This window comes from Callorhinchus milii, unplaced genomic scaffold, assembly GCF_018977255.1.
Source record: "Callorhinchus milii isolate IMCB2004 unplaced genomic scaffold, IMCB_Cmil_1.0 Scaffold8, whole genome shotgun sequence".
Lineage (NCBI taxonomy): Eukaryota > Metazoa > Chordata > Chondrichthyes > Chimaeriformes > Callorhinchidae > Callorhinchus > Callorhinchus milii.
In genome coordinates, this window is record NW_024704749.1 from 7,212,459 (window position 1) to 7,227,325 (window position 14,867).

The following is a 14,867-nucleotide window of genomic DNA, read 5'->3' on the forward strand; positions in this document are numbered from 1 at the left end:
AAAAAAAAAAAAAAAAAAAAAAACAATAATTAAATTGGTCATTTTCAATCTACGACTGTTTGTGGACATTGCTGTGCGCAATTGGCTGCCGCGTTCGCCCACAAATATACAGTCAACTCACTTTACAGTATATTCTGTGAAGCGCTTTGGGACGTCCTCCCGACGTGAAAAGCGCTATATCAAATGCAAGGATTATTATTATTATTATTATTATTATTTACAAGGTTTGAAGTCCATTCACTTCCAATTTGTTGATGCACATGATCGATGGTATTTAGGTTCAAGTGATGCTTGCTGTTCATTGTCAGTTAGTTTAGCCAAATTGAACATGGGATAATCCTAATCTTGGGGGAAGACCTAGAATGGAAAATCATGAAATGTCAAGTCAGTTCACTTTACAGTACTTCCTGTGAAGCGCTTTGAGACGTCTCAAAGACGTGATAAGGCGCTGTATCAGATGGAAGAATTATTATTATTTACTATGATGGACTGGATGGTGGTTGGTCTCAGTGCACCTCAATATCACGAATTTTGGGAAATCCCATTGTCAAAACGTATTCTAAATGGGTGGAGGGAATATCCTAGAAGCAAATAACATTCAATTTATATACATGCTGGGCATGTTCTTTTTTCATTTTGGCATTACACGATATATTGAACTTTTTTAAATTCCGCTTTAATTATTGTTTCAAAAATCAGTTTGAAAAGCGCAACATTATGATATCCAGGCTGGAAGGTTATCGTTTTTTTTTTATTTGTCGCAGTTTTTAAACTAAAAGTTTTTTCTGTTGCTTGTTTTCCCTCTTTTTTTTGTTCTTTAGTTTTTTTTACTTTCCTTCATATCGTTTGTCCTGTCAGGTGTTTCCTGGCAACCGCCTTGCCAATCTCCTTCCTCACGCCCACCTTCTCGATACCCGTCAAGCCCCAACTCTCTTCCACCTCGAGCAGCCACTCCTACCAGGCCCCCCTCCAGGCCCCCCTCACGGCCTTCAAGGCCCTCGTCTCACCCCTCTGCTCACGGTTCTCCAGTTCCTGTCTCTACTATGCCTAAGCGCATGTCTTCAGAAGGTACCTCAGTCAGTCTAGTCTGTCCATGTGTCTGCTGTTCAGTTTCTCTGTCGTGACGTCTTGCAGTTTTTGGTTTTAACACTTTACTTAAACTAACCTGTGCGGTGTTTGAAAGCTACTTAAGTAGACTTAATTCATCTGATTTATCAGTTCTTTTGTGTTTAACCACCCTTCCTCTGTGCTTAAAAGCAAAAATTATACATTTATGGTTTTAATTTATATTTGAGGGGATTCAAAAAAATTGGTAGTAGTTACGCAGTAAAATGATTCAGCGCAATAATATCTCATGAGCCAAATGATATGTGGGCATCTCTCTGATGTGTAAAGGCTTTCCTTTTATGCAATCAGCCATCTTGAAATATTTTCATTCGTACCGCATCATGGTTTAGTTTGGAGGGGAAAAAAGATAGTAACATTTCACGTGGCCTTTTGTGATCCCAATCCATTCCGCCTCGCAATATTGTCACACGATTTGAGTGTTGCATGGGGGTAAAAACTGCAGAAGAATTGGTAAGAGACCAGAGTTCAGTTGTCGTTAATCTTTCAACAAACTCTAAATGGGTAATAAATAAGGTGATTGTGAACTGGTATCCATCGAATCAGACTGTAACCAGGTATTGTACTGTTGATTGCATACACAAGTGTTTTTCCATGCCTCCTGCACTACACCACTTTCATTTTATATAAGAGTCTGCTCTGCGTTCATTTGCTGAAGGGTTTGCTACTCGCTGCTGTGTGAGAAGCAGCTGTGAGAAAACTGCATGTTTAACACGTTGAAATGGACAAAACCTTGACGCATGGAAATCTATTGGAAGGAATGGCCTGAAGAAACCTTGCGGTGTTTGGAATGCTTTGTGAGGCTTGTGTTTCAAGCAGAACTAATCCCTTCTGTTGCAGATATTGAGTTATTGATAGAATGAGGAGGGTGAGCATGCGTGTTGAACTGCAGAATGAAAGTACAAGTCAAAGGAATAGTTTCATTGGTGCAGTAGTAATACAGTAAAATCCTGATAACTCGACCTTGCCTTAATGCGTCACTACCACTTAAGTCAGTCATCGTGCTGCCAATATGCCGGCTGCATTTATTTATGTATACATATGCCTAACTCGCCTCTCCAGATACCTGTCACTGACCTTTTTCTCTTGGAGTGACGAGTTATCTGGGCATTTTTATGTATTTGAGCAAATTGAGCAGACCTCGTGCAGCCATCTTGGCTGATTTTCCATTCAGATTCTAACTCCCTAACCCATCCCACCCTTGAAAGGCCACCTTTGGTAGATTTGATTTTTCTTGTGGGGGGGTGGGAGAAAGATGGTAAGAAGATTGATAGCTATGATTGAGTTAAATACAGGAACTTTTGTTCTAATAGATTATAGTTATCTACATGAAAAATCAATGAACAGCCGGCTTCCAGGGGCTTTACAGACATTTCCTCCCAATAAGTGGTCCCTTTATGGATGGGAACCTTTTTACATGAGCGTCCCCCAAGAGCTAACAACGCTTAGCCCACTTGTCCCGTACTAGATCTATCCAGACTGTGGACAGAGGAGCAACTAGCAGATAAACTTGTTACAATATCAGTGCTTAGTTTTGCAACGTTTGATTGTGATGTTGGAGGGAACATAAATGTAGAGATTTATTGGTTCGCGTGGTCTCTGATAACCAGGTAGCTGAGTTATGGCTGAAAGGTACCATGTTGCTCATCCCATGTGTTCTCTTTGTGCCATGAAGGTCCTCCACGGATGTCGCCAAAGGCCCAGCGTCACCCCCGACACCGCGGTTCCTCTACCCGGGGAGGGATGTCCTCGGGCTCGGAGTTTGTCCCTCACAGTGTGTCTGGAGACATTTCTGCCCCCGTTCCTCGAAACAGTCCTTCAGGAGGGACATGGTCGTCTGTTGTTAGTGGAGGTAAAACATTTAACATAAAACGAAGAACGAAAGCAATATGATGCAGATTTACATTTATAATATAGAATGCCTTTCACATCATGAGGGTGTCCCAAAGCACTTGGCTGTACTGGCTGGGCACCCGAGCTGGGGGTGGGGAGAGGAAAGATAACCTAAAGTGCAGTCGAAAAGATGAATGAATGTGTTCAGACATCGCCATAAACCTCCTTTACCAAAACCAATAATAGCTTACAAATGTTTCACGATGTTATAACCAAGCTGCTAGACTATTCTGTACCAAAAATAGACGAGCGCCTTTCAGGTTGGGAGGATGTCCCAAGGCGCTATGACATTCTGTCAGTGGTGATTTTTTTATTGCATCTAAAGACCTATATTTTGCCACTACATATGCACCTTGTGGGATATTATTGTCCTGAAATGTTAATGCAGCACTTGTTCAAACTAACTTTCTGTTTTAAAACTTCAGGATCAAGTTCCCGTTTGTCTCCCAAGACACACCGGCCCCGGTCTCCCCGGCACGGCAACCCGCCTCCTCAGTTTAACACTGGAGGTGCTTCGAGTGGGATGATCCTGTCTTCCCCTCAGCCTGGCAGTGGTCCATCCGATCCTGTAACCATGCCGACCACTGCAGTGTCTCCTGCCCCAGCCAGCCCTGCCCCCGAACAGGGCTGTCACCCCTTCAGCCGAGGGTAAGTTTCGGAAATATTTCATTTCCTCTCTTTTTCCTCTCATTCTATTGTAATTGTGTATCACAACCTGTTAACTTTTTTTTGCTGGCTGATATTAGACTTGGAGTCCCATAGCATAGTGGTTAGTGCGCTCGACTCGCAAGCGAGAGGACCCGGATGGGGCGAAACCGTCCAAAATTTCCTTACTTCGCATTCTAGTAGTGAGTAGGAACCCAGTTGTTAGTCGATAAATGGATTGTTTTCTGGGGATAATAATCTTTCCTCTCTCCGGCCCTCCTCCCCACTGCCCCCACCCCTGAAAAAAAATAGTTCACTCAATCCTCGAATGTTTGTGGGACACTGCTATGCACAATTGGCAGCCGTGTTTCACCTATAAAATACATAGTCAGTTCCCTTTACAATATAATCTGAAGCGCTTTGAGATGTCTCAACAATGTGATAAGGGGCTATATCAAATGCAAGGATTCTTATTATAATTATAGACTGAGTAACCGCTCAGTAATGCTGCTAATCACCAGATTTAGTTGGATGAAATGCTTGCTGGTGGTTTTGGATGTGATGTAGAGGAGCTCCTTTTTCCCTTTGGCGGATATTCCCATTTCCTAGGCACCAGTTTCCAAAAACTAATTGACCAGAGTTTGGGTTTGTCCGTAGCTAAAGAGACCAGACTCCAGGAGCAAAAGCAGAGCTCGCCTTCTGCTAACAAAGAGGGTGCCAAGCCCATTGAGGCGTCCGCAACATCTAACTTCAGCAAACCAGGAAATAAAAGTCAGTATTATGATTGAGAAATGCATTTGTGTGTGCATGTGTATATTGTGTAAAATCTTATCCGATCACCGAATACAGTAAAAGGTGCATAAGTCTGATCTGTATAAATCCTATAGTCGCTCAATTAAGTCGTACGTCTGCCCCAAGTTCCGGTCAAGAGTTTATATTCTTTGCAAGTTTGACGAAATTCATAGTTTGTATAAGTCACGTTGCATGTATCGTCCCAACTGATACGACTTGTGTGAAGGGCTTTGAGATTACTGTACACAAATAACTTTGCATTGCGGTCGAGGAATTATTTTTTTTTGCAATCTATAGTACTATAAAATATGACTTTCTATCCTCCGGCATTGTACGGGTAGTTCAAGTTGGTTTCAGCAAAATGTTATTTTCCCAACACCGTCTTATTTGCTGTTTATTTTTTTCTCCAGTTGCACCGCCAATGGCTCTGGACCATAAAAAGCGGATTGCAGACTTGAAGAAATTCAGGGACGATTTTAGGGTAAGTGCGGAGGTGCTACCCAAAGAGAGAGAGATATATACATTAGTGCTCTAGGACACTAACCTGTGTGAGGAACACTGTATAAATGCAACTTGTTGTTAATGCAATTTATTATTGTTGCTTCCCATGAGCCTCAAGTATGTGTGCTGTAGAGTCTTCCCCCGCAATCCAAAGTGTGAAAATAATGAAGTACATTGCAGCATTAGATACCATTAGTAAAACTTGGATCCCTCCATTAGAATTCTTAAATGGGTCAAAATGAAACCCTCTCGATCCCATCTCTCTATCTACTCTTCGGCAGGGATGGGAAGGATTGCAAGGGTTCTCGGGTTTTGTTTGTAACTGAGTTTGCGTGGTAGGACAAAAATCTTCTGCCGTTTAATGTCTGCTGACCAAAAATTGTCTTCCTATTTCATACATTCCTTTTCAAGTGGCAGCAGCTTTGAGCCCAGCAGGAGGTCAGACTTGAACTATGAACAGAACTAAATAGGTTTTATTCACATTGTCGGCTTCAGCTGCTGTATTAGAGAGAGTACAGTGAGTTCCTGGTCATGGGGACTGAACGCTGTAACAGTCGGGAGTCCCATTGGGAGCACCCGAGTTTCCATTCAAGCCCTTCGGATGAGACTTTAAACCCTATTTAGGTGGATGTTAAAGATTCCAGGGCACTATTCGAAAGGAGAAGGGAGTTTCTCCCTGCCAGTATCCTGCTCAACAATCTCTTTCTCCCCCCCCCCCCTATAAAAGTTGGTCACTCACTCCACGGCTGTTTGTGGGACACTGCTGTGTGCAGCTGCTGCTGCGTTTCACCCACAAAATACAGTTAATTCACTTTACACTGTATCCTGTGAAGCATTTTGAGACTTCTCAATGTGATTGGGCAAATGCAAGGATTATTAATGTGACATGACCCTTAGTTTCAGTATCTACCAAGCTCATTTTCTTTTTCTGTTTTAGTTGCAGACGACTCCTTCTCCAGACCCAGCGGTGGATCAGTTCTTAAACAAGTCCCGAGAAGCTGGAGATAACCAACCCAAAGACCCGATCAAGGAGAAGATGGCAGTGAGTGAGGCAGTTGCCAAGGAGTCTGCCAGTGAGAGCAGCTCCAATGCTAACACCAGTAGTGCCAGCAGCAAGCCCAGCAGCCCCAGCACTTCTCCCAATACTGTCAGCGCCGAGCAGAAGAGAGGCCCAGATGTGACGTCCCAGGCCGTGCAAACCACCTCCCCAAACAGTAAACCAGAGAAAGAGGAGAAGGAAGAGAAGAAGGAAGGGACCCCAGAGTACGTATGCACAATTGAAGCCATCCTCTTTATCTACAATGAAAACTATGGCAATCTGCTCTCTCTCCCACAGTAATGAATGTGAAGCGGGTGGGGGAGGGAAGGGGATTGTGACTGAGGGTAAAGTGCTAACTTTCAGAGATCTGTTTTACAAACTAAGTGAAATGCCATCCCAATTAGCAGACGAAGCTTGTGCATCATTGGAAGCTTTTCATATCTTTTTGACTCCCCTCACCTCCTTCAAGGCCTGGCTCAAGACCCTCCTCTTCGGTCGTCCTCCTACCCCCACCCTCCCAAGCAGCGCCTTGGGACGTCCTCCCGATGTGAAAGGCGCTGTGTAAATGTAATTTGTTTTGTGTTGGGGGAGTATTCTAACAAAACTCAAAATCCATTCCCCCTAATGAAGTCCTAGGCATTTGAAACTATTATCATTTCAAATTTTGTTTTGTGGCTGTCGTTCTCACCCAGGCAGGAGACTTACTTACCTGCCCGTACCCTCCGTTCCTCTGGCTCTGGTCTGCTCCACATCCCCCGCCCCAACCGCCCTACCATCGGTGGCCGGGCCTTCAGCCTCTCAGCCCCGAGGCTCTGGAACTCCATCCCCCAGTGCCTTCGCCGCTTCCTCCCTCTCCTCCTTCAAGGCCGGTCTCAAGACCTTTCTCTTTGACCGAGCCTTCAGCTCCCCTCTCGACTCTCTACCCCCTCCTCGCTCCCTCCCTTCCCTCCCCTCACCCTGACCATTTCCCTCTGCCCGGGTCCTGACCCAACTGTCCAGCGCCTTGGGACGTCCTCCCGACGTGAAAGGCGCTCTATAAATGGAATGTTGTTGTTGTTTTACTGTTTGTTTATATTTGGATCTGCACCATCAACCTTGTGTGCTGGTCTTTCACATCAATGGCTCTAGTATCAGTAGGCAAGATTCAAATCGATTGCTCCTGGCTCTTGCTTTACCACTGGCTATGTGGCTGGATAATTGGCATTGAAACACAGGACATTTGTTCTTGGAAGTGATAGATTCTAATGCCTTCAAAACAAGCCATCCGTGCCAATGAATCTGCTCTGTACTCAGCTACACATATGGAAATGGTCACAGCTTTATAAAGTTTAACCTTTTTTTGCCCTCAGACAAGTTAGAAAATCTACATTGAATCCCAACGCTAAAGAGTTCAACCCCAAAACCTTCTACACGCCTGTAAGTTGCTCTGATTGCTCATTTATCATCACCACTGTATATTACTCAGTCGCCCTCTCTGACTGTTAAAATTAATGATTTTCTACTTGCACTATGGGAGTGCTTGTGTGCGAGTGCTTGTGTCTGTGTGTCAAGCGCTCTGAGACACTACCCTCCCTCCCTGAGGGATGCTATGTAAATGCAAGTTGTTGTTGCTGTGGTATTTAACAATTAATGAATTTAATCCTCGGTATCGTGAAATGGATGGATTATTCTGAACCTTTTCGCTTTTTATCAGCCAAAACCAACGACCACCCCCACCCCGCCTCGCCCGCAGGCCCAGCCCAGCCCATCCATTGTGGTGCAGCAGCACCCACCCACTGTGTACAACCAGACCACCATGTGCTTCACTCCGAACATGGTCTACCCTGTACCTGTCAGCCCCGGAGTGCAGGTAAGCCAAGCTTGACATCTCTGTTGGTTTCTCTCTCTCTCCCCACCCCCCGGCTTGACGCTATTTAAATTAATGCAAGTTGTTGTTATTGATGTTAGTTTTGTGCCCAGTTATCTGCATTCACTGTGTTTTTCTTTCTTTTAGACTACGCACATGTACCATGTCCCCATGACTCCCATGTCAATCAACCAAGCCAAGCCATATAGAGCAGGTAAAGGTGAGAGAATGTAGTTATGTTTTGCTTGATGTCTGATTCTGTGTTGATTGGACCCGGACAGCAGAGGAACTGGACGCCGACGGTATGAACGGTAATGGTTTTTAGGAGTATTGTTCCAGGACAAGTCGTGTGCGTTGCCCTCGTCTATCCTGGTGTCTGTCTTCCCAGGAGCAGGTTACCTTTTCTGTTGCCTTTCTTAAAGAACCGATAATCATTTTAATAGTCGAAAGTGTCTGTGGGCGCATCTAAACTGTCGGCCTTTCTTTTTTTTCTCAGTACCAAACATGCCACAGCAGCGACCAGACCAGCATCACCCTCAGGGCACTCCAACCATGATGCACCCAGTTAGTGCGGCCGGCCAGATCGTCTCAACTGCTCCAGCTTACTCCCAGTATCTCACTTACAACCCTCAGCAGTTTACTAACCAGCCCTTAGTTCAGTCTGTCGCACACTATCATCAGTCTCAGGTAAGTCATCCAAACTGAGTACGTGCAAGCGCTTAAAATTGGTCACTCAATCCACGACTGTTTGCGGGACCCTGCTGTGCGCACAATTGGCTGTCGTGTTTCGCCCACAAAGTACAGTTGATCCATTTACATTATATCCTGTGAAGCACTTTGTGACGTTTCAACGACATGATAACGTGCTATATCAAATGCAAGGATTATTATTATTATCAACGTGAACCTGACTGGAGCTGTCTTTTCCCCACACACACCCACAGCCTCAGATGTACAGCCCAGTGATGCAGACTAATGCTCGAATGATGGCACCGCCTGGTCATGGGCAACCTGGGATGGTCCAGTCCTCCACGCCACAATATGCTACAGCTGAACAGACGCACACCATGTACGGTAAGTCTAACCTCACAGCTGTGATGACTGACTGCACTTTAGTTTGGAACAGCCAGTTGGGTTTGCCTGACATCTCCTGAAGAGGTTTCCACAGTGTGTAGGTGACACATCCATGTAGTGTGGTGGGCCTGATTATTTCTGTAGTTCCACCTTACTATCGGTAGCTCGTTTACAACCCTCAGCGGTTTGTTAGCTGGGGGTGAGAGGGTGATGGATGCAGGTCTCTTTCCAACTGTATACCTTCAAAGCGCTCGGGAACGCTACCTTGCGTGAGGCGCTATAGAAATGCAAGTTGGTGTTCATGCTTTCGCCCAGAATATACAGTATATTCTGTGAAGCGCTTTGAGACGTCTCAACGACTTGATAAGGCGCTGTATCAAATGCAAGGATTATTATTATCCAACCTGGTAACGAGACTAAAGGACTCTTGTGAAGTGAATGGAATGGATTCTCCACTCTTGTACCAAATCAAGGGGTTTTCTAATCGATATGTTTCAAAATTAGAGGAATTAACGCCCTTAATTTTGGTGGGGTAGGTGTTTGTATGAATGTTCGGAAATCTGAAGTTACTGGGTTTACAGTGTGAATGGATAATTTTTTTTTAAGTTGAAGACACTCTTTTCAGCCACTAAGCCCCGAAACTCTGAAATTCTCTCTCTAAATCCCTCTGCCTTGACCCCCTCCGGGGGCCAGGATGTTACCTCGCGTGAGGGCGTGATATAAATGCAAGTTGTTATTAAAGTTTTTTTTTTTCTTTCTCTGCACAGTCTCTCCTGGCCCAATCCATCAGCAGTACGCACCCCATCCAACTGCAACTCTGCACCCCCATCCTTCGCACCCACAGCCCTCTGCGACCCCAACCGGACAACAGCAGCAGCAAGCACAGCATGCCGGCAGCCACCCAGCCCAAAGCCCTGTGCAGGTAAGCACACAACGTCTTTCTGAAATATGTTTTTTTTTTTTTGCGAAGCAATGTTTTTTAAACTACGGCTAAAAGTGAGGGGCTGGAATGTGCAATATACCCCAAGTCTCTTGTTACTTCAGACGACAGAGGTGAAGGGAGGAGAGTTTGGGAGTATTTTGTGCCGGAGGGAAGTGAATTAGAAGATGTAACTAAATATGTCAAAAAATTATAACACCCAATCAGAGATGAAGTGCTGGGTAAACCCAGCGGATTTAACAGAATTTCCACATGATGTGTCCCAGGGTGGTGTGTGACCCAAGTTTCCTTACTTCACACACACACACATGCCTCTGTTTACTTAGCAGCAAGTAGGAACCTGATTGTTAGTCAATTGGCGGTTTGCTTTCCGGGGGTAATAATCCTTCCAGAACAAATTTGGTCTCTCAATCCCCAGGAGCGTGGGACATTGCTGTGCGCAATTGGCTGCCACGTTTCGCAAACCAAATACCCAGTCAATCCACTTTACAATATATACTCTGCGAAGCGCTTTGAGACGTCTCGATGACATGATAAGGCACCGTTTCAAATGCAACTATTATTTATTATCATACAGTATGCAAGTGGCATCCATCCTGCTGTACGCACGCAGGTGTTGTATGTGATGTTTTGCCGAAGAATGTTAAAGTATTATGTGAGGGTTTACAGTGTTAATCCAGTGCTAATGTGCTTTGATCTGGAGTGACTTTCGCTTTCAAACGCTTCATTAGATTATTTTGTTGCAGCATCAGCACCAGCACCAAGCTCAAGCTCTTCACCTCGGCAACCCGCAGCAGCAGCAAGCGATCTACCACACCACGCTGGCCCCCACCCCTCCCTCCATGGCACAAGGTCCCAACCCCCAGTCTCCTCAGACCAGCTTCCCGTCAGCCCAGCAAGCCGTCTACACGCTCCACCCCCAGCAGGTGCAGCACGGATACTCCAACGCACCTCACATGGCACACGTCCAGCAGGTAGGAACACATCTGTTGATTGGCAGCCACCAACTGGGAGCAGTTGTTTTCAAAGTGTGTGTTTGACGCACGTCAGCGCTCCAGGACGCTACCCTTCCTGAGGAGCGCTGTATAAATTCCAAGTCAATGTTGTTGTCAGTGTAATAGTAAGGGCTCTTCTGCAAATAATGTCCCTATTCTAAAATAAGGGACAAAGTAGAAAACGTCCCCGCAGTTGTACCAAAATGTTACTGTGGCAGCTGCTAAGTTGGAAGCATAACGCCACCAAATTGGGCTTGAGATTGGCTACGATAATCAGCACCCAGGGGCCATCTTATTCTCCTAAATGGAAGGAGTCAGAGGCCAGGCCCAGTGATTGAAATGACTGCAAACCACAGGACTAGTTAGTTTGCAGTTTGGTTCTGTTGCAGACATTAAGCAGCATCTGCTCTAGTCCAGTGCAAAAGCCATGTAACCTCCCTTGTAGGCGCTCAAACCAAAGACTGAACAAAGCATCTCATCAGTTATTACCCAAACCTTTCCCTCGTTTTGTGTTGTATAGAAAATATATTTTGCTGTGTGCATCATGACCTCTGCGTTATACTGTAGTTCAGTGGTTAGAGCACTCGCTTTGCAAGCGAGAGACCTGAGTTCAATTCCAGGCAGGTCAGGGCGAAACCTTGGGCAAGTTTCCTTACTCCACACACCTAATAATAATCCCTCCAAAAAACAAAACAATAATAAATTGGTCATTTTCAATCTATGACTGTTTGTGGGACATTGCTGTGCGCAATTGGCTGCCGCGTTTGCCCACAAATATATAGTCAATTCACTTTACAGTGTGTTCTGTGAAGCGCTTTGGGACGTCCTCCCGATGTGAAAAGCGCTATATCAAATGCAAGGATTATTATTATTATTATTATACGGCCTGTGATTGAAGGGGGGTAAATTTAAAACAAACCTGTTGAGACGCTATTTCAGTAGATGAGCAGTAACCACATGGAACAGGCTTCCTGGAGAGGCAGTGGAAGCAGAACGTGTTGATTCTTTCAAAAGCAAATTAGATAGATTTCTTTTTGGAAATAATATCTTGGGATACAGTATATAGTTTGGAACATGACCTGTGCATGCGACTGCCAGGCTGGTGGAAGGTGAACTGGATGGATGTTGGTCTTTCGCCTAGCAATTCCCATGTACTTGTGTTTTGCATAGTATAGAAAATATATTTTGCTCTGTGCGTCATAACCACTAAGTTACATGATTGTAACCTGCTGTGGAGTACTGTAATGCACGTTTTAAATTTTATCTGATGTTCTATCACTTTCATGAGTTAATTCGGTGGTAACGTCTGGGTTAATGTCTATCTTTCACGCAGGCACACGTTCAGTCTGGAATGGCCCCTCCTGGGCACCACCCTGCCCCCACCCACCCTCCCATGATGTTGATGCAGGCCCAGCCGCCGGGTGGGCATCAAGCTGGCATCCCTCAGAGTGCCCTGCCGCCCATTCCAGTCTCCTCAGCTACACACTTCTCCTACATGGCCCACCCACAGGGTAAGTGAGAGCCAGAGATTGCAGCGGGCGGGAGGGTCAGGATCCACTGCAGTTTCTGGCTGTTGACTTTAGGATGCGGAGAGCATGACGGGGTGAACAGGCGGAGGCCATTTAGCCCCTCGAGCATGTTCCACCCTTCTATTAGATCATGGCTGATCTGCACCTCAACCCTATAATAATCCAGCCGTTGCCCAATCTCACTTACAGCCACTTACTAACAAATCTAACTACCTCAGTCTTGAACATTTGAATGGATCCAGCATCCACAGCCTTTTGGGGAGATTAAAGTTTGCTAAAACCGAAGGCTGAACGAACGTTAATGTTTTTGTGATCATTTCCTACGAGCTCTGTTGCTAACGTGCTGATTTGTCCAAACGAGAATTGATCTTCAGTTTGTGTCGATCCCAAAATAGTTCCTCTCCCTGATTTCTTGCACTGTGGCCGGGCAGACTGCCCCCCCTTCTGGTTCTGCTTTTCGTCATGTGGTTCTCAGTGGGAGGGGGGGCATTGAAGCAGTTGGTTTGGTTGTGTGTTAAACTGCACAGTGCGCAGTTATTGAGCTGTTTAAAGCCAGCAGCCTAAAGCCCTCACTTATACAGTTTCCAGCAGAGATAATTACCCAATGCAAAGTGAATTTTATTTCTCTCTGCCTTTCCCAAAGTACACATGGCCAGAGCCCATCTTTCTGTCCATTCTTTTCTCAACTGCGAGCTGTCTTCTTTCTCAATGTAACACTTCTAACACAAGACCCTTTTCTAAGTTTGAAAGTCAGTTTGCTTCCAATTGCCATGGTTCCGATTAATTCGGACCCGATCGATCTGGTAACGGGTCAACTGACGAACAGCCGCCAACACTGTGTTTTGTCCTTTTTTTTCTTCTCCCTCAGTACAAGCCCATCACCAGCAGTTATAGAACTGCCCCGCAGTAACCAAAAGGCTAAGGAAATTAATGCCGGATGCCCTTTTCCCACCCAAAACCTGGAACCAGAAGCACAGAGTACTAGAATCTTTCCTTCTGCTCAATCTGTCACGTAACATCCAGTGGAAAAGTTTCTTGCGAGGGGCTGAAGCTGGATCCGAAGAGAAGAAAATCTGAACCAAGTGGAAGTTTCTGGAACCCCATCGTCTCCAACCAACAACCCTACATAACACCTCTTCCCCCCACCCCCAAAAAAAATCTGCTTTCCTCTGATAACTGGAACGTATTTATTTTGCCTGAACCCTTCTAAGTTATGAACTTCTCAAAACGGTGAAAGAACTAATAATAAGATTGTTTATTGCTGCTGCAAAACCATCCAGAAATCCTTTTTTTTTTGCTTCTAACCAAACTTGAACTCCATCTTGTAACGAAAGTCTGGTTGTGAACTGGTGGATTATTTATGAATAGAGGTTGATGGAGGCGGTCGCTGTCACCAGACAGTGTGTAACTTTTAAGTTAAAAACTTTTACTTTGTAGATAATATAAAATAAAAAAAATTAAAAAAAACATAAAAAATAAAAAGTTTTTAAAAACTGATATGGTTTCCCACAATTGTTACTTTTTTTAAATACGTTTGGGTGGGGTGTGTGTGTGCGCGCGTGTGAACGTAGGAACAGGAATAGGCCATTCAGCCACTCGAGCCTGTTCTGTCTTGGTGTCTGTCGTCTCTCCCCAAAATCAGCTCAAGAAAGAAGTCCTTTTTAATGGCTCTTTATGTTGAAAATACATCACAGTAATTTGCTGTCAAGCTTAGTTTTTGTAGGCGAATATGACAGTCGACTGTGCCAGAGAGGTCCTATAATCCTGAGGCGAATGACTGACTAAATGTGAGAGAATTTTGGCTCGGACACCAGGAGACCAACCTCTTTTCGAATGGGGTCGGGCCTCGGTTCAACGTCTCATCCGACTTGATAGCGGCGCCTCCCGCAACGCAGAGAGAGGTGAGACGCGCTTGTTTTCTAAATCCCTCGTGATGATGGGAGGGCACCCCTGTCTGTGTGTGATGATGGCTGACTTCAGTCCTTCCCAATGTTCAGGAAAAAGTGCGATGTAAATCTAGACGTGCATTTAATGAATGACCATGTAATGGGCCGCTCACCTCTAGGTGGTGCTCTAAGAATAGTCACAGAGGAGCCGATTGTTAAAGAGCACTTTAAATGTTTTTAGTCCAATGTTTCTACATCACCAATGTTTGTGGAGTCCTGTAGCTCAGTGGTTAGAGCACTCGCTTTGCAAGTGAGAGACCTGAGTTCAGTTCCAGGCAGAGGGCGAAACCTTGGGCAAGTTTCCTTACTCCACACAGAGCCTAATAATAATCCCTCCAAAACCAAAAACAATAATAAATTGGTCATTTTCAATCTACGACTGTTTGTGGGACATTGCTGTGCGCAATTGGCTGTCGCGTTCGCCCACAAATATACAGTCAATTCACTTTACAGTGTGTTCTGTGAAGCGCTTTGGGACGTCCTCCAGACGTGAAAAGCGCTATATCAAATGCAAGGATTATTATTATTAAGGATTATTATCA

The 14,867-nt window shown here is 45.0% G+C and overlaps 1 protein-coding gene across 1 annotated transcript in view; it reads left to right on the forward strand.

Annotated features, from left to right (window-relative positions):
* Positions 1 to 13,827, forward strand: part of LOC103184396 (ataxin-2) — a 29,464-nt gene extending 15,637 nt beyond the window's left edge. Inside the window, 16 exon segments of the mRNA XM_042337293.1 lie at positions 859 to 1,068; positions 2,801 to 2,977; positions 3,444 to 3,634; positions 3,636 to 3,666; positions 4,321 to 4,434; positions 4,866 to 4,936; positions 5,894 to 6,219; positions 7,345 to 7,411; positions 7,689 to 7,844; positions 7,989 to 8,055; positions 8,338 to 8,528; positions 8,786 to 8,915; positions 9,683 to 9,837; positions 10,602 to 10,829; positions 12,184 to 12,361; positions 13,248 to 13,827. Coding sequence (XP_042193227.1) covers positions 859 to 1,068; positions 2,801 to 2,977; positions 3,444 to 3,634; positions 3,636 to 3,666; positions 4,321 to 4,434; positions 4,866 to 4,936; positions 5,894 to 6,219; positions 7,345 to 7,411; positions 7,689 to 7,844; positions 7,989 to 8,055; positions 8,338 to 8,528; positions 8,786 to 8,915; positions 9,683 to 9,837; positions 10,602 to 10,829; positions 12,184 to 12,361; positions 13,248 to 13,273 — 2,318 coding nt within the window. The 3' untranslated portion in view covers positions 13,274 to 13,827.
* Positions 13,828 to 14,867: the final 1,040 nt, after the last annotated feature.